An 18904-nucleotide genomic window follows, 5' to 3' on the forward strand; every position below is an offset into this window, starting at 1 on the left:
CTACCAAGTAGGGGACCTGACTCTTTCTTTCTAGCACTGGGTAAGGGCCACTCCATCTGCCCTGAAGTGCCCTGGGAGCCACAGGCTCCAGAACCTAGACTTTCTGCCCTGGCTGAAACTCAACCATAGCAGCCTTTTGGTCATACCACATCTTCTGGAGCTGTTGGCTGGCCTCAAGGTTTTTGCTTGCCTTTTCCATGTACTCTGCCATCCTGGAACGTAGGCCTATTACATTGTCCACTATATCTTGCTTAGGCTCATGAAGACGTCTCTCCCAGCCTTCTTTCACAAGAGCTAGTGGTCCCCTAACAGGATGGCCAAACAGAAGTTCAAAGGGGGAAAACCCTACTCCCTTCTGAGGCACCTCTCTGTAGGCGAAAAGCAGACATGGCAAGAGGACATCCCATCTCCTTTTGAGTTTTTCAGGGAGCCCAATGATCATGCCCTTCAATGTCTTGTTAAACCTTTCAACAAGACCATTGGTTTGTGGATGGTATGGTGTGGTGAATTTGTAAGTCACCCCACACTCATTCCACATGTGTTTTAGGTAAGCTGACATGAAGTTGGTACCTCTGTCAGAACCCACCTCCTTAGGAAATCCCACTCTAGTAAAGATACCAATGAGTGCTTTGGCTACTGAAGAGGCAGTAGTAGACCTAAGGGGAATTGCTTCAGGGTACCTAGTAGCATGATCCACTACTACTAGGATATACTGATTCCCTGAGGCTGTGGGAGGTTCAAGTGGACATACTATTTCCACTCCCACTCTTTCAAAGGGGACCCCCACCACTGAAAGTGGAATGAGGGGGGCCTTTGGATGGCCACCTGTCTTACCACTGGCTTGACAGGTGGCACAGGAGGCACAAAACTCCTTTACTTTCTGGGACATATTGGGCCAATAGAAATGGTTGACTAACCTCTCCCATGTCTTGGTTTGTCCCAAATGCCCAGCAAGTGGAATGTCATGGGCTAAGGTTAGAATGAACTCCCTAAACTCCTGAGGCACTACCACTCTCCTAGTGGCACCAGGTTTTGGATCTCTTGCCTCAGTGTAAAGGAGTCCATCTTCCCAATAGACCCTGTGGGTTCCACTGACATTTCCTTTTGTTTCCTCAGCAGCTTGCTGCCTAAGGCCTTCAAGAGAGAAACAGGTTTCTTGCCCCTTACACAGTTGTTCCCTTGTGGGTCCCCCTGGGCCCAAGAGTTCAACCTGATAAGGTTCCAACTCCAGAGGCTCAGTTCCCTCAGGGGATATAACTTATTCCTTTGAAGAGAGGTCCTTTTTCTTTTGCTGTGCTGAAGCTGGTTCCTGAGTCTTCTTTCCTTTTCTCTTGGGGTTGAGCCATTATTCCAGACTCCAACACCTCTTTTTCACCCTGAGCCTTGCACTGTGCCTTTGTCTTGACACATACCAGTTCAGGGATACCCAGCATGGCTGCATGGGTTTTGAGTTCTACCTCAGCCCATGCTGAGGACTCCAGATCATTTCCAAGCAAACAGTCTACTGGGATAGCAGAGGAGACTACCGCCTGTTTCAAGCCAGTGACCCCTCCCCATTCTAAAGTTACCATAGCCATGGGATGTACTTTAGTCTGTCAGCATTGGTGACTGGATAGGTTTGTCCAGTCAGGTATTGTCCTGGGGAAACCAGTTTATCTGTCACCATTGTGACACTGGCACCTGTATCCCTCAGGGCTTCTACTCTAGTCCCATTAATAAAGAGTTGCTGCCTGTATTTTTGCATATTAGAGGGCCAGGCAGCTAGTGTGGCTAGGTCCACCCCACCCTCAGAGACTAATGTAGCTTCAGTGTGGACCCTGGTGTGCTCTGGGCACACTGTTGATCCCTCCTGGAGACTGGCTATTCCAGTGCTAACTGTAGTAGTAGTAGAAGTGGAACCTTTCTTGGGACAGGCCTCGTCTCCAGTTTGGTGTCCTTGCTGATTACAGCTACGACACCAGGCCTTTTTGGGATCAAAGTTTTTACCCTTGTACCCAAATGAGGATTGTGAAGAGGCTTTGGACCCTCCCTCCTGAGCAGGTTTTTGGGGCCCGGTAGAAGACTCTTTACTTTTTCCCTTGGATGTCTCAACACTCTTCCCCTGAGGAGTCTTTGTGACCCCTTTCTTTAGGTCATCCCCTGTGGAAGTCTTGGTCACCCTAGTCTTGACCCAATGGTCTGCCTTCTTTCCCAATTCTTGGGGAGAAATTGGACCTAGGTCTACCAGATGCTGATGCAGTTTATCATTGAAACAATTACTTAAAAGGTGTTCCTTCATAAACAAATTACACAGCCCTTCATAATAATTTGCACCACTGCCATTAATCCAACCATCCAGTGTTTTGACTGAGAAGTCAACAAAATCAACCCAAGTCTGACTCGAGGATTTTTGAGCCCGCCTGAACCTAATCCTGTACTCCTCAGTTGAGAATCCAAAGCCCTCAATCAGGGTAGCCGTCATAGGATTCTGCATCTTTTCCAGAGAGTGTGAGGAGTTTATCCTTACACTTTCCAGTGAACATTTCCCCAAGGAGCGCACCCCAGTGAGATTTGTTTACTTTTCTGGTTGCACAAGCCGTCTCAAAAGCTGTGAACCACTTGGTGATATCATCACCATCTTCATATTTTCGTTACAATCCCTTTGGGGATTTTTAGCATGTCCGTAGTTTCTCTGACTCTATTTAAGTTGCTGCCACCATTGATGGGAGCTAAGCCCATCTCTTGTCTTTCCCTTTCTATGGCTAGGAGCTGTCTCTCCAAAGCCAATCTTTTGGCTATCCTGGCTAACAGGAGGTCATCTTCATTGAGGCTGCCCTCAATGCTTCCAGAGCTCTTGGACTCCCCTGTGGGAGAAGCAGCATCTCTGACTATCACTTGTGGAGTCAGGGTTTGAGAAACCCTGGGCTCCCTAACTAGGACAGGAGGGGGGAAATTCTCCTCCTGGTCACTAGCTTCTCCCTCTGTAAGGTTGTCTTCAGAGGGATTGTCTCTAGCAAACTCTGCCAAGAGTTCCTGGAGCTGTACTTTGGTAGGGTTTGATCCATTGTTTATCTTTTTAATTTTACAGAGAGTCCTTAACTCTGACATCCTAAGATGCAGGTAAGGGGTGAGGTTGAGCTCCACCACCATCTCTTCTGTATTAGACATTATTTCCCTAAAAGTTGGGGTACTTTTTAAGAATCTAAAACTATCTCTAGAACTTAATCCAAACATTTACAAAACTTTTAAACTCTAAAAGAAATGCTAACGGGGACTAACACAAGGCCCTAGCAGGACTTTTAAAAATTTAGAAAAATAGCTCAAATTAAAAAAATCAGTTTCTAATGACAATTTTTGGAATTTAGTCGTGTGATCAGGTATTGGCTGAGTAGCCCAGCAAATGCAAAGTCTTGTACCCCACCGCTGATCCACCAATGTAGGACGTTGGCTCTGTATATACTATTTCAAAGTACGAAATAGCGTGCCCAGAGTCCAAGGGTTCCCCTTAGAGGTAAGATAGTGGCAAAAGTAGATAATTCTAATGCTCTATTTTGTGGTAGTGTGGTCGAGCAGTAGGCTTATCAGAGGGTAGTGTTAAGCATTTGTTGTACACACACAGGCAATAGATGAGGAACACACACTCAAAGTCTTACTCCAGGCCAATAGGTTTTTATATTGAAAAATATATTTTCTTAGTTTATTTTAAGAAACACAGGTTCAAGATTTACAAGTAATACTTTAAATGAAAGGTATTTCACGTAGGTACTCTAGGAACTTTGAATGAACACAATATCATGTACAGTCTTTGTCAAAATGGAAATACGCTATTTTAAAAGTGGACACAGTGCAAAAATCAGCAGTTCCTGGGGGAGGTAAGTAAAGGTTAGTTTTGGAGGTAAGTAAAACACTTACAGGGTTCAAAGTTGGGTCCAAGGTAGCCCACTGTTGGGGGTTCAAGGCAACCCCAAAGTTACCACACCAGCATCTTAGGCCGGTCAGGTGCAGAGGTCAAAGGGGTGCCCAAAACACTTAGGCTTCAATGGAGAACAGGGGTGCCCGGGTTCCAGTCTGCCAGCAGGTAAGTACCCGCGTCCTCGGGGGGCAGACCAGGGGGGTTTTGTAGGGCACCGGGGGGGACACAAGCAGGCACAGAAAGTACACCCTCAGCGGCACAGGGGCGGCCGGGTGCAGAGTGCAAACAGGCGTCAAGTTTTGTATAGAAAGCAATGGGGAGACCCGGGGGTCTCTTTAACGATGCAGGCAAGCACAGGGGGGGCTCCTAGGGGTAGCCACCACCTGGGCTAGGCAGAGGGTCGCCTGGGGGTTACTTCTGCACTGGAGTTCGGTTCCTTCAGGTCCTGGGGGCTGTGGGTGCAGTGTTGGTTCCATGCGTCGGGTCCCTTGTTACAGGCAGTCTCGGTCAGGGGGAGCCTCTGGATTTCCTCTGCAGGCGTCGCTGTAGGGGCTCAGGGGGGTCGTCTCTGGCTACTCACGGGCTCGCAGTCACCGGGGAGTCCTCCCTGTAGTGTTGGTTTTCCGCAGGTCGAGCCGGGGTCGTCGGGTGCAGAGTGGAAAGTCTCACGCTTCCGGCGGGAAACGTGAAGTCCTTGAAGTTGTTTCTTTGTTGCAAGAAAGTTGCAGATTGTTGAACAGGGCCGCTATTCACTGGAGTTTCTTGGTCCTTGGTTGCAGGGCAGTTCTCTGAGCCTTCAGAGGTCGCTGGTCCCTGTTGGATGCGTCGCCGTTTTCTTCGAAGTTGGGAGACAGGCCGGTAGGGCTGGGGCCAAAGCAGTTGTCGTCTCCGTCTTCACTGCAGGGCTTCAGGTCAGCAGTCCTTCTTCTTGTTAAGGTTGGAGGAATCTAGTTTCCTAGGTTCTGGGGGCCCTAAATTCTGAATTTAGGGGTGAGTTTAGGTCCGGGAGGGCAGTAGCCAATGGCTACTGTCCTTGAGGGTGGCTACACCCTCTTTGTGCCTTTGGGGAGGGGGGCACATCCCTAATCCTATTGGGGGAATCCTCCATCCACAAGATGGAGGATTTCTAAAAGTAAGGGTCACCTCAGCTCAGGACACCTTAGGGGCTGTCCTGACTGGTGGGTGACTCCTCCTTGTTTTCCTAATTATCTCCTCCAGCCTTGCCGCCAAAAGTGGGGGTAGTGGCCGGAGGGGCGGGCATCTCCACTAGCTGGGATGCCCTGTGGCACTGTAACAAAGGGCGTTGAGCCTTTGAGGTTCACCGCCAGGAGTTACAGTTCCTGCAGGGGAAGGTGAGAAGCACCTCCACCCAGTACAGGCTTTGTTCCTGGCCACAGAGTGACAAAGGCACTCTCCCCATGTGGCCAGCAACATGTCTGGTGTGTGTGGCAGGCTGGCAAAAACTAGTCAGCCTACACTGGAAGTCGGGTATGTTTTCAGGGGGCATCTCTAAGATGCCCTCCGGGTGTATTTTACAATAAATTGCACACTGGCATCAGTGTGCATTTATTGTGCTGAGAAGTTTGATACCAAACTTCCCAGTTTTCAGTGTAGCCATTTTGGTCCTGTGGAGTTCGTGTTTGACAGACTCCCAGACCATATACTCTTATGGCTACCCTGCACTTACAATGTCTAAGGTTTTGCTTAGGCACTGTAGGGGCATGGTGCTCATGCACCTATGCCCTCACCTGTGGTATTGTGCACCCTGCCTTAGGGCTGTAAGGCCTGCTAGAGGGGTGACTTACCTACAGGCAGTATGAGGTTGGCATGGCACTCTGAGGGGAGTGCCATGTCGACTTAGTCATTTTCTCCCCACCAGCACACACAAGCTGTGAAGCAGTGTGCATGTGCTGAGTGAGGGGTCCCTAGGGTGGCATAATACATACTGCAGCCCTTAGAAACCTCCCCTGGCATCAGGGCCCTTGGTACCAGGGGTACCAGTTATTAGGGACTTACCTGAGTGCCAGGGTTGTGCCAATTGTGGAGACAAAGGTACAGTTTAGGGAAAGAACACTGGTGCTGGGGCCTGGTTAGCAGGGTCCCAGCACACTTTCAAATCATAACTTAGCATCAGCAAAGGCAAAAAGTCAGGGGGTAACCATGCCTAGGAGGTATTTCCTTACAAGGTCGGACTGCCACATTTTGCTTGCCAGTAAGGCACATCCCAATCTGCATGGCGGTATGTGTGGCTGGAGTCCTGCCGCCAGCCACTCTTTCCTATGGTGCTGTAGCGGTGGATGGGAATCTGTGGTGGGGTCGGCGGGACTCAGGCAGTTTATCATCTGTGGCGGGTTATCGTCAGCATCCAAATCGGGTTGGCGGACTGCATAGACATGATTTCCATCGATAAAATGGCAGTGGATCTGTTACCAACATCTAAATCAGGCTCTTAATCCGGGGATAAGGCAGGCGCAGAGAGTCTGGTCAAATTACAACTGCCACCAACTGAGAGGAGGATGGGCGCCCGGGACTTCTGGGCTAATTGTTATGCAGGCCAGTTGCAATGGCTATCTTATTGGCTTTCAGGGCTCCACCTTGCTGAAATAGACCACACCAAATATGCTACGAACAGGAAAACGGCACACATTGTTATTACCAGGAGTAGCACACCCCTCCCGCTTGCTATTACTCGTAAGCAATGTGCTTACTTATTGGCAGCATGCCCTGAAATATACAGCACCCCTCTCCCTGTATGCATCCAACATACCACTAAGGGGACTGCTGACACCAGAGGGCTCACTCGCGGCTGCTGGACTGGAACCCTCGGAGTCAGCGGGTATTCATACGGTTGGGGACTTGTTTCTCGACGGGGAGCTTCCTATGCACCAAGACCTTATACACGTGCATGACTTACCAAATCATCTCTTCCTTACCCATTTCACTGTTACTCGCTATATCCGCAACCACTGCGCACAAACGGGGTGGGACCGGAGACGCACTCTTTTGTGCACACAGTGCACAAGATGTCTACATGTCACCACCCTCTGAAGTGACTTTATAGAGGCTTTCACACGCATCTACATATTTCCCTGGCTCCTTTTTGGGCTCAGCGGGAAGAAGATCTAGGTCTTGCTCTGAATGACAAAGAATGGCACTTTATCCTTGACTATCCCACCAAACGACTCCGTAATTCCCAATTCAAATTCATCCAATTTACATTGTTGCATAGAGCTTATTTCGTGCCACTGAAGATACATAAAATCTACCCTAGCAGTGCCCTCTGGATGCCCCAGGTACCAAACCGGCCCGGCAGATCTAGTACATAAGCTATGGTTCTGGTCTTCCTTGCATGCTTATTGGATGGACATACATACTGCTCTGGTAGATATAGCAGAGGCTCTCCTCTGGAACTCAATGGAACATTGTGTCGCGTAGGCTCTCATTATCCTAATGAGACTACTGGTTTTTGAGCAACAAGATCATCCACGATGTGTGGGACTGAGTCTAGCCCACGGTAGATGACACTTGTTACTCCAAATCTGGGTTTTGCTCCGGCTAACTAGCAGTGCCTCATCTCTCCCGAAAGTTAGAGATGATTGGGTAGCCGAGTGCATGACATCCTAATACTTCTCAGGGAAGTCGTGGTCACTCAGGTCACAACCGGTTCTCTCATACACAGTGCAGTCTCATATATAAATGACAAAAGGCAGTATAAGGTTCAAAGATTGGTTTAATAAAACGACTGTATTTTAGATAGCAAAGCGTGAGCTGCAATAACCAGAACTACACAACACAGTAATATTAAAAGATTGACGGTTAGAGTGAAGCACATGAATAAAGCTATCATAGTGCCGCTAGGTTATTCTCTCTCTAGGTTATATTTTCGAGCACAGCATCTTAAGCTCTAAGCCTGCCTTTCATGTTCCCCCAGGAGGACATCGACCCTCATACCTGAGCAAAGTCCTGTAATCTGCATCAGCAATGGGCATTCAGCATACATTTGTGGGTCCCTGGCTGGAATCTCCCTCTTGACGTGTACTAGGACTAGAAAGTGTTTTTATAACTACCACGCAGATGTTCTAAGAAAATGTCCCTATGTAAGGATGTGTATTTTCTACGAATGCTGGGGACTAAACTTCTTCCACGTTTACCAGCAATGTACCAGTCTGTATCCTTGACTGAAGCACAGGGCGATCAAGAATGCATTATTTGAGAACACAGTGCTGAACTAAGCTAAACAGTGTGATAGAAGAAATTAAAACAAGACCGTAAAAACTGGTTATTGTAAAATAACAGTGCGAAGCTGAATAAAATATATCTAGGGCAAAGTGCACAGCGGCCTAGTATGTTAAACTAACGTGCATGAAGCTATATTTAAAATGGCTACACTACACCCTCCCCTTGTTGGTAGAAAGTGGTTTAAGCCAAAGCTAAAATATATTTAAAACCCTACTTAATTTTGACAAGAGTTCATAAAAAGCATACTACTTGACAATTTATAAGTGAGCATGCGGCTTAATTTCAAATGAAAAAACGTCTAATAAAAACAGTTCTGAATTAATCATTTGAGATGGAACGGAGGAGATCATCCACTTCGGCAGATGACATAACAGGTAAGTCCACGCCAAAAACGACCAAGGAGCACTTGTGTTCTATAGCCCCAGTATCAACCAAGGCAGCATCCCGTGCAGTGCCCATTAACGAGTTGATGGCAACTTCCTCCAGGAAGGGTAGCTCGTAATCAGCTTCTCTTAGCAAACGCAGCCGCAGTGCGCATGTCTGGTAATGAACCCTCAACAAGAACATCAACAGATCAGCATCAATCACTGAGGGGCGTTGCTGTGAAAGACAAACTTATAGTGCATGTTCAAAAGAGCACCAACGGCACCAAAACACGGGCTGCACACAATCCAAAACCGGTCTGAATGACAGAGACCAGTCACACCCCAAATGTTCCAGGAGTGTTACTCCAAACAGCTGCATCATGTGTTCACGACACGGCTGCGCTGATGGGAGTGCCTTCATTTGTCCTTGTTGCGGCGGGACAGCATTGCGGAAAAACAATAGCAACAGCAAAATGCCGGCTAATAAAGCCAAAGTTACTGGAAATCCCCCAAAAATGCTTCAGAAAATTGAGTGAATAGCCAAAGGTATCAAACCTAATATAGAGGAAAAGGTGTGAATAAAACCATTACCAGCAGCTTTAAAAAAATGTGCTAATCCATCCGTGCTGGACGCAGTAAAAATACGTCCCAAGAGTTCACCAAAGTGTCTCGGAAAGTTTGTATTTAACAGGGACTATATTTCCGCCGACGACCTTGCCACTTGAAGTGTGTAGGTCTTGCGAGCAGATGTAAGGGCCACATGCTTCTGAAACAACAATGCCTTCAGTCTACTTAACTTGTCAAACTTCACCTTGGAAGTAGCAATGTGAGGCCAGATATCAGCTACCTCCCTAAATTTAGTGGGGGGAAACAACACGTTCCCGCAGCATGTAACGACCTTAGAGACTGAAACAACGTAAACTATTCTGGCCCGCATGCTACAACAGTCTTCACTATTGAGGAGGACGTAGCTGCAGTTTGAAAGCACCTGGAACGTGCGTTTAATTAAGGGGACTGTAACTCCCTTCAGATAGCAAGCAAAGTTTGCAACCAAGGCATTACACGCCTCATGCAGGGACAGCTGCTTACAAATCATCGAATGGCTGACGGAAGTCTCGCATTCACTACCGCTAAGAAAGACCTCTTTCATGCCATTGAGGCATTTGTACGAGAAGGGAAGCTCCCACACCTCATGGATGTAACTATCTCCCAACTTTTCATATCTGCCTACCGGAACGTGTTTCAAACAAGAAATGAATTGTAATGTAGAAATAGGTAGATTAATAACCCTGTGTATCAACCACTCTGCCAAAGGAATCTCGGCCACGGTAAAAGGCAGTCTTTCTATCTTTTCAATGTTAAGCATAACATAAGTTGCTTCCTTTTTAGCCATTAGTTGTTGTTGTCGTATCAAATTAAAGGAAATAAATATTTCCCTGGCACTGATGTGCTGCCACGGAACGCGACCCGCCTTCAATGTCTGAAGTGTCCAACCCAACTGCATAATGGATCTGGTCTGGCTCTGTCCATGATATAAAGAAGACATATCAGATCGTATAATGTCTATAGCAGAAGAAACAATGTTGTTAATTGTATATATCCGGTCGGACAAGGTGTGAATCCCATTATCCACAACAGCTAATGCCTTTTTCAGATTTTCCTGATCTATCTGCCTTAACCGGGCTGCAGCCGGGCAGCCTCTTGTTGGGAAAGTTTCCAGATTTCATTGTATACCTCATACAAGAAACGCTTCCTATGTGGTATCTTTGGGCCTAATAAGAAATCCTGTAAGTCAGTGTTGTTAGACAGGAGATTGAGGTGTGTCTTAACCGCGTCTAGTGAGGATGTTTTTAGCCACTGTTGGCACAATTTTCCTACACTATATGTTGTAATTATGCCAGCATGTTCTAGTGATATATAGCGAGGGTCTGACCTACTTGTTCGGAAACTCCCTGAGGAGGTGACAAAACGTTGATGACACCCGTTTGTACCTATCGGCCACAATAACCACCCGCCCGGACGTGTCAGTGAAGCATTAAACATACCATTCTGGACCCACTGGGCTCATTTATAGTTGTATTCGTGTACTTTTGCCAGTTATTACATTGTGCAGGGGTAGGTATACTAGGCATGTTTAATTCTTTAATTGTTGCTAAGCCTAAACAACTAGTTTGTTGTACCGTTTCATTCAAAAAGATTATTTGAACATGGATGAGATATGCTCTAAACAATGTTTCTCTACCCTTGGTCTGCCAATTTTTTGTTCCTCAAACACTTTTCAAATAAACATATTTTGACCAATATTCATAACCTTCAATTGATAACCAGGAAACAAAGGAGTCCGAATATATAAATTTTGTGTTGGTCAATAACATGTATGTCCTTAGTATGAGTTACCTTAAAATAATATGACTCAGCATTTTTTTGATGATGGCCAGAAAAATACGCAAACTTTTCAGTATATGTTTTTGAACTCCCTTGCGGGGGAGTTGGGCAATGTTCCCATTGTGTGTAATTAAATATAGTTTTTGGACAGCTCGCTCTATGTATGAAGTGGTGCCCATAATAATTATAGCAAAACATCTTCGTTTTCATAGACAGTATAATATTGCAATTCTGTCATCATAGAATCAACTGTTTTCACATCCCATTCATCAGATACAATGCCTGGTATAACTATATCGTTCATGGATAATTTTAACACATACGGTATTTGAATAATTTCAGTGGGACCATATATATCAAACATGACTTTGTCCCACACAATCCGATCAGGAATTGGCACTGCAGAAATGATCACAAAAGACAAGTCTCTTTGAATATTATGTGATGAAAAATGTAGTTTCAAAGCCTCCTCCACCTGTTCAACCGCTGATCTCTCGGGAAGAAAATGACCATGTATTAACAAGAAAAAGGTAATGACAAAACCAATCCAAAGCAGAAAGGCTAGGACAGTCAAGGAAAGCCATACATAGTTCCATGGAAAAACTAAATATGTTTCTTTAAGCCAATGTATTAGCTTACGTGTACCTGACAGGTCAGCTGTCGAAGAGGCAAACGAGTCCGACAGACAGTTGTCGTAGTCGGCAAAATAACCAGAGGCTGTTCGTGCAAATGGCGTAGCCCTGGCCAACGGTGGAGTTGGTGTTTCCTGAGGTGGTACACTGTAGACAGCACCATCCGTCTGGCTTGTAGTCCTAGTGACTTGATCAAATGTTTCTAGATTGCTTGTTGTTAGTGGAACTAATGCAAGATCATCATCCACCCTCCCCAAGCTCGGAGAGGTATCAGCGTTGGTTTAAACAACTTGAAGCTGAACTTCTTCTCCAGTAGTGATAGAGATTCAGGAACTACTGGACGTTCCTCTTGGTCGGCTGTGTAGAATCGGCCACATGTTGTAGTTTGACATTGTCAATGGAAACAAAGCGATTTTCTTTGGCACCTGGCAACGGTGGTAGAATAACAGTTCTGGTACCGTGTATCCCCAACACAGGGACTGGTGCTCGATAAGAAGGGCCAAATTATTTTTTCACTGCGACCTTTTCATGCACAAGATCCCCAACCCTGGGAATCCAGCCGGTAGGTGTTACTGGCACATCCTTAATTCCTGTGGAGGCTGCACTTTTAGAAGAGTTATCTTCACGGAACTGCTGTAATTCCTGTAAAACAGTGACACGATCATTTATGTCAAAAGGAGTTTCCGCTGCCTCTACGCCAGGACCATCAAGATCCGGAACAAACATTTGTGTTCCGAACAGGCACTCATATGAAGTACGACCCCCCAGGGACCTTCTAGGCAGGTTATTTAGTGCTCTCTGAACTCCATACAGGAGGGTTAGCCAACTACGACCCGTACCTAAGACTCTGGCCGTTAAGGATTGCTTTAAATCGCGGTTTAATCGCTCCACGACACTATTTCCCTCAGGATGAAATGGAGAGGAGTACTGGAGTTGGACCCCCAACGAAGCCATGGTGTCCCTGAATGCTCTTGAGGCAAATGCAGGGCCCTGGTCCGAATGGAATGCCGCAACTGCATATGTACCGACAAAGACTTGCAAATCTTTAATAACAGTCCGAGCGTCAGGCGAGCGTTGTGGCCACACCCACACAAATCTGGAGCAGGAATCAACAGCGACTAATATATATTTGTATGCACTATCAGGTGTTAATGGACTGCAATGGTCTAAGTACACACATTGTAATGGTCTATTTGAAATTAAGAGGGGTGTCTGCGGCGGGCGCTTGGCCGTGGAAACTTTAATTTGTTGACAGATGTTACAACAAAGGACATACTGCTTAGTCTCTTTATAGAAACCGGGCCACCAATAACGGGCCTGTAAGAGTGAAATTGTAGCCACCACACAAGCATGTGCAGATGCCACCCCCTCATGCGCTGCTTTAATCAATTGAGGTCTTACATCTTTATTGGGGATGTCACGAATGCCTACGCCTGGAATTTTAACCTCAGCATACTTCCCATCAAGTATTGATATTTATTAGGAAATCCTTTAGGATATGGCGTGCCATCAACTGTAGCTTTTATGGCAGCCATAATGTCTGTGTCTAGTTTAGAACTCGAACGAGTCACTGCAGTTACAGTGGCGACTGCCACTGCTGACTTTGCGGCTTCATCAGCTAAAGTATTTCCAGCAACGTGTATTCCAACGCGCTGGTGTCCAAGTGCATGCACAACATGGACTTTGGGTAGCGTCTCTTTTAGGTCTGCTGCCTCCCCCACAGGAGTCTGTGTTTTATGGTGTTGCCTTTTGAATCTCTGAACCCATTTAAACGCCTGTCTTAAATGTTGTAGTAACTTGTCATCCGTGAGATATATGTCATCCACATATGGCAATGCTTCAGGGTCTATCTCGTGTAAAATCGCAGTCACACGAGCCGCAAACAGTCCTGGGCTGTTCTTATACCCCTGGGGCAAACGACAGAATTTTTCTGGGAGCCTAATGCGCTAAAGCTTGTTAAGTCCTTGCTTTCAGGCGCTATATTCTGGCAGAAGAACCCATTCAAGATATCTACAGTTGTTTTATATTTTTTCCGCACAATGTTGCTCATTAGTGCAGTGCTATGTGAGTTTTGTATAGCATATGTACGCGTATGTCGGTTTAAATGTCTGTAGTCTAAGACTATTCTGTATGAATGGTCTGGCTTAGCTACAGGGAATAAGGGGTTATTCATCGGTGAGACACAGGGTTCAATCACACTCTGGTATTCTAATTGCGTAAGTATCTCTCTCTCACTGGTGCCCTTGCTTCATGTTTTATGGGATACTGCGGTTGTGGCTGAGGTTAACTTTTAATAGGAATGACTTGGTATGGAGAGTCCCTATCCCACCCTATGTGATTTCTATATAACGCAGGTGCTTGTGCTAGAGCCCATTCTATAGAATAGGACTCTGCGAGTTCCTCTGGAAAAAGGGGCGAGAAGGAAGGTTTAATAACCTCCTCTCCATATGGGCAGGTGCGGATAAAATCAGGCGGCCAATCTTGTTCAGCCAACAAAATGTCATATATTTTAACTGCACGATCCCAGAAGATTGCGTGCATAGTGCGTTCAATGTCTCCTTCCAGTTGTAGAGTTACTTTATACACCCTATCGGGTTTGGAGACACGCATGTCCGCTGTGTCTACTTGTATAAAGTCATCAGTTGTTTTCACCTCCAGATGCCCTAGAAGAATCCAGCGAACTATTGTGACCTCTGCTGCGCTGTCTAGCAGTGCTAGAGCCCAGTTCTTGTTCTTCAAGAGAACCCTCTTCCTGAGTGGCATGTCTAACTAAGACAGCTGCCACTTTTTTCTTTTTAAATTGTTGTTTTTGTTGTACGGGTTTCTCTTCCTTCCTTCTTAACAGAAACCTCCGAAGAGCGTTGTGATTCCTGTCTGGGTTTCACATACTCTGTTCTCCGCTCTGATCGCCCACCTCTCTCATTTCTCTTTTCTGATGAGTCCTGAAAGGAACGAGATTGGCGTGTATCAGTATATTGATATCTATCAGGCGTATTTTATATTCTCTCTATTCCTGAGATTATATCTTTTCTGTGGGGTCTCCACTCGTGGAGATTCTCCCCTTTCTTTTTTAGGTGTTGTTTTTTCTCCCAGCGTTTCTTATTACCCTCAGGTTGTTGTTTAGTATTGTCTTTATTAATTTTACCCTGAAATTGAGGTTTTTGTGGTCTACCCCCAAGGCTATCTCGACCGATACTTGAATATGTTTCCGCTATTATTTTAGGCAGCTCTCACTCCTGATCTTGTTGCAGAACGTCACGGAGCCGCATGCGCACTGCGAGTGCAACTGCTTCCCCTTTAAGGTTACTTAGGATGATTGAAGAAACTGTGGCAAAATTGCCCATCAGTTGCATCCCTAAATCTAGGGCCGGAGCAGCCCCGTATTCACCTTGAATTTGTTTAAGCATTTCCGGTAGGTTAGCTAGTGTCGGTGTACCGTGTGCCGTTGTATAGAGCGCGGCAAATACCGTGCCCCTTGTGTTACAGTGTTCAACTGTAGGGACCATCTCAAAGGGCAAGCACATAGTTAATATTCTATGTTTACCCTGAGGTCCCGTTTTGGGAAATACTGCCTCCAGCGTATTAATTTTTTGTGCTAGCCAAAACGGAGTCTCCTCTCGTTTGGCCGGGACTTTACCCATAATAGGATGTACAGTCACCGGATTTATACCTGGTGTTACTGCATGTGATTGTGCTGGAGCAGCACGCACTGGGTTTGTATTAAAAGTTTGCATCACAAATTGTACTAATCGTCTGTATATTGCTGTTAACTCTATGTATAAGCGTCGAACCTCAGCTACTGCCACATTCGCAACTGCAGGATGTGGTGTATATGTGGCCAATAAAGGCCAGGTAGGACCGTCATTACTTAGTGGACCTAACCTTACTGGTAATATTGTATGGGGTAGGGCGCCATCAAGCCAATTATTATGTTCTTGATAACATAGAGGTATCTCTAAATATGCGTACGCCCTGTATTGCCCAGGCACGTTCGCAACTGTATATGTATGAAATGTATTTGTGTTCCCATCAACTGCTGGAAATGTGACCCAAGAGTAAAAAAGTTCTGTTATATAGGCTGCGTGGGCGTCCACCACAAACGTGACTGGACCTCCCTGGGCCGTAAGGCCATGTCCTAGTAAAATGTGCTGTGAGAGGTTGTCTCATGTTAAGAGCTATTAGTACAACCTGGGGATTCGCCATCATAGAAGCACTAAGAGTTCATAGAAGGCACACCAAGATGTTTTTTTTTTTTTTTTTCCTTTTAAGGTTCAAGCTTGAACAACCACCAGCTGAAAATAGGATTACTTATGCAGTGGTGGTGGTGGAAATCCTCCGTACCACGGACGTCTCCGTATACGGAACTGAGGGGGTCATTATATAAAAATTAGACCGAGATATGCCGGTGGACCCGAAAATTAGAGCCTGACCAAACGTTGGCGGCGCCATGTCGCGTAGGCTCTCATTATCCTAATGAGACTACTGGATTTTGAGCAACAAGATCGTCCACGATGTGGGGGACTGAGTCTAGCCCACGGTAGATGACACTTGTTACTCCAAATCCGGGTTTTGCTCCGACTAACTAGCAGTGCCTCATCTCTCCCGAAAGGTAGAGATGATTGGGCAGCCGAGCGCATGACATCTTAATACTTCTCAAGGAAGTCGTGGTCACTCAGGTCACAACTGGTTCTCTCATACCCAGTGCTGAACTAAGCTAAACAGTGTGATAGGAGAAATTAAAACAAGACCGTAAAAACTGGTTATTGTAAAATAGTGCGAAGCTGAATAAAATATATCTAAGGCAAAGTGCACAGCGGCCTAGTATGTTAAACTAACGTGCATGAAGCTATATTTAAAATGGCTACACTACAATTGCCTATTAGGATTGTATTTGCACCCCAAAACATCCAAGACTCTATCCCATTTTGTGGATCTAGCACTTTTAACAAATCAGTAGGCAGTGGAAATTCCTCTGGGCACCCTTAGTGACTAGTTGGTGTGAGGAAGTTATAAACTGGGGCACAAATGAAGGACAGGCCTTACGTAGGGAGGAATATTGTGGACTCAGAAACAACTTATAGCCATGGAACAGGATGCCCTTCTCTAAACATTCCGGTCCCAGGCAGACAAGAGCTAACCATCCAATGAGATTGACCAGAATCTACTAATACATTTCCTTGACTCCTGCCCCTGACAAGCCACTGAACCTATACCGCAAAACCGAGCTGACCTGTTCACTCAGTGAGATCATGACTCTATGTGGCCCCCTCGTGGATTCCCTCCGCTTACACCTCCCTCCTTATGGGTCTCCCACATAATTACACACTCCATCCAGTTGAATTACACATGATTAGTTGGGGCTAGGGTGGGGGTATGTTCATGTTAATAGATTTTCTCCTTGTTTCTCTCCTTTCTTCTTTATCTTTTGAAACCATACATAATTCCAAAATCCTGGGAGCGTATGTCTCAGATACCCAAAGATTATCCTCTACGTATACATCTATGTAACTGTGTGCTATTCTTCCCTGTGTGGCAATTACTGGGAAGACATACTATGTATAACTTGAGAAATGAAACAGCTGTTGTGAATGTTGATATCCTATGATGATATGTTTCCTTGTTTCCCTTGAAAATCAATAAAATGTGTTTAAAAAAACAAAACAAAAACAAGCTGCAATGGTCCATGTCCCGAGCTACCTCAGTATGCTTCTCTTAGGATTTAGTGATTCAGAACAATCATATGTGTAGTTTTATAGAGGAAATAATTGCTATGCTAATATTTTGTCTTGTATTTTTTAACAGCTCAGAAATCCTTAAAGCACAGAAAGGTGAAACATTATGGGTTTGAGTTTCGATATGATAACAACAATGTGGATAAAAACAAACCTTTGCCTGGCGGTATGAACCTTTTTTTTAAAATATACGTTTGAAAACACACATTCAAGACTGTTGTCAAACATTTTGTTATTAGGAAAAGGTAGTGGTGGTGACACACAAGGATCTTCAATGTGTAGAGCAGTGGTGCTAGGCCATTCTTTGTTCTACCTCCATACTGACAACTATAAGGGTGCAATATGTCACTTTATAACACATTGGCATGTTTTCAAGAAAGAAATATTGGATTTTTTGACCAGGTCCTTCAATGTAGCAGGATTGTTATTATATACACAATAGGTCGATTCACAGAGCTACATTTCTGTTTGGAAATCTACACATGTGGTGGTTTATCTTCTTCTGTGTGCACATTTTGGGATGAGAGCTACTCACAACATATTTAGATTTTTTCCAAACTGTTATAGGTGTGTATCCCGCCCACCTTAACTTATGCCTCTAACGATGCAGTTGTAAAATATGCATATCACCACCAAACGTACATAGATGTATCAATATGCCTAGACTGAATATTAATCCAAATAGAAAGGAAATAGGCAACAAATCACACCTAATAACAGAGACTCACAATAGGCGCAAATCGCAGTTTCAAGACCTAAAATGATTCCTACACCCAGGCCCCTTCCCTCTTGCCCTTGTGTTGTGTGTCATTTGGCGCCTGTGCCCTTTCAGATCCAACAGAATGCAGACCATCCCATTTGAGAAGAACTTCATAGAGCAAGAGGCAAATATTGTAATCAGCATTGTAGTTGGCTACTATGGTGAACTAGATGGTGTACCTCCACATACCCTGGGTGGAGGAGAAACTGTGGCCATATGGCAGGATGTCATAGAAAGGGTGAATACATTGGAAGTGGAGCTATGCACCATTGTCTTCCTCTTCTTGGACAGCATTGAGGAGCCATTCACTTCTCTACATTTTTGGGAGAAATAAAACAGAACAGCAGTGGCGCATCTGTGCAAAGATCAGCACTGAGAAGTCACCTAAGACTAGTGTGTGTCAGAAGGAGGAAGTTTATTGTATGCTTATTATCAGCGGGATTCTGGTAAGGTCATCCCAGCACTTCTTCACTCCGAGTGGCTCGCAGTAGTTTACCATCGGTTGCAGGAGGTGTGGGGCACAGGCAGTACAGCTTCGGAGTTATATTTTACAAGCAGCATGCTTCATAACCAGCAGGTGCTGTTTCATCAAATTAAAATGGACACCATGTTTTCCTGCAAACAGGGTGTACTCAGTCATATGAAGTATATGAAGTGCCCTTTCCAAGATGGTGATCAGTCTATTGGAAGTGTACTCAATTTTCCCTATCCAAGATATTAGAGTTTCTTCCTGTGATGTGAAATGCTGCCTCAAGCATATATAGATCAGAACTTCGGCATACAAAAACGCATTTCATTCCCTAATGTTCTTTCATTGCAATCAGTTCCCCCTTCCTAATAACGTATGTCCCTGTTTTTTTGTCAAGCATGTTGAAATGTTTTTCTTCGTGGATCATCTT

At 45.3% G+C, this 18904-nt stretch overlaps 1 protein-coding gene across 3 annotated transcripts in view; it reads left to right on the forward strand.

The window, feature by feature from the left end:
* The window catches only part of ALKBH8 (alkB homolog 8, tRNA methyltransferase), a 373549-nt gene that overhangs the window by 105504 nt on the left and 249141 nt on the right, over positions 1–18904 (forward strand). For all 3 annotated transcript variants that reach the window (XM_069202338.1, XM_069202337.1, XM_069202340.1), the window contains one exon: positions 17316–17411. In XM_069202338.1, coding sequence (XP_069058439.1) covers positions 17316–17411 — 96 coding nt within the window. The remainder of the gene's footprint in view (positions 1–17315; positions 17412–18904) is intronic.

This window comes from Pleurodeles waltl, chromosome 8, assembly GCF_031143425.1.
Source record: "Pleurodeles waltl isolate 20211129_DDA chromosome 8, aPleWal1.hap1.20221129, whole genome shotgun sequence".
Taxonomy (NCBI): Eukaryota; Metazoa; Chordata; class Amphibia; order Caudata; family Salamandridae; genus Pleurodeles; species Pleurodeles waltl.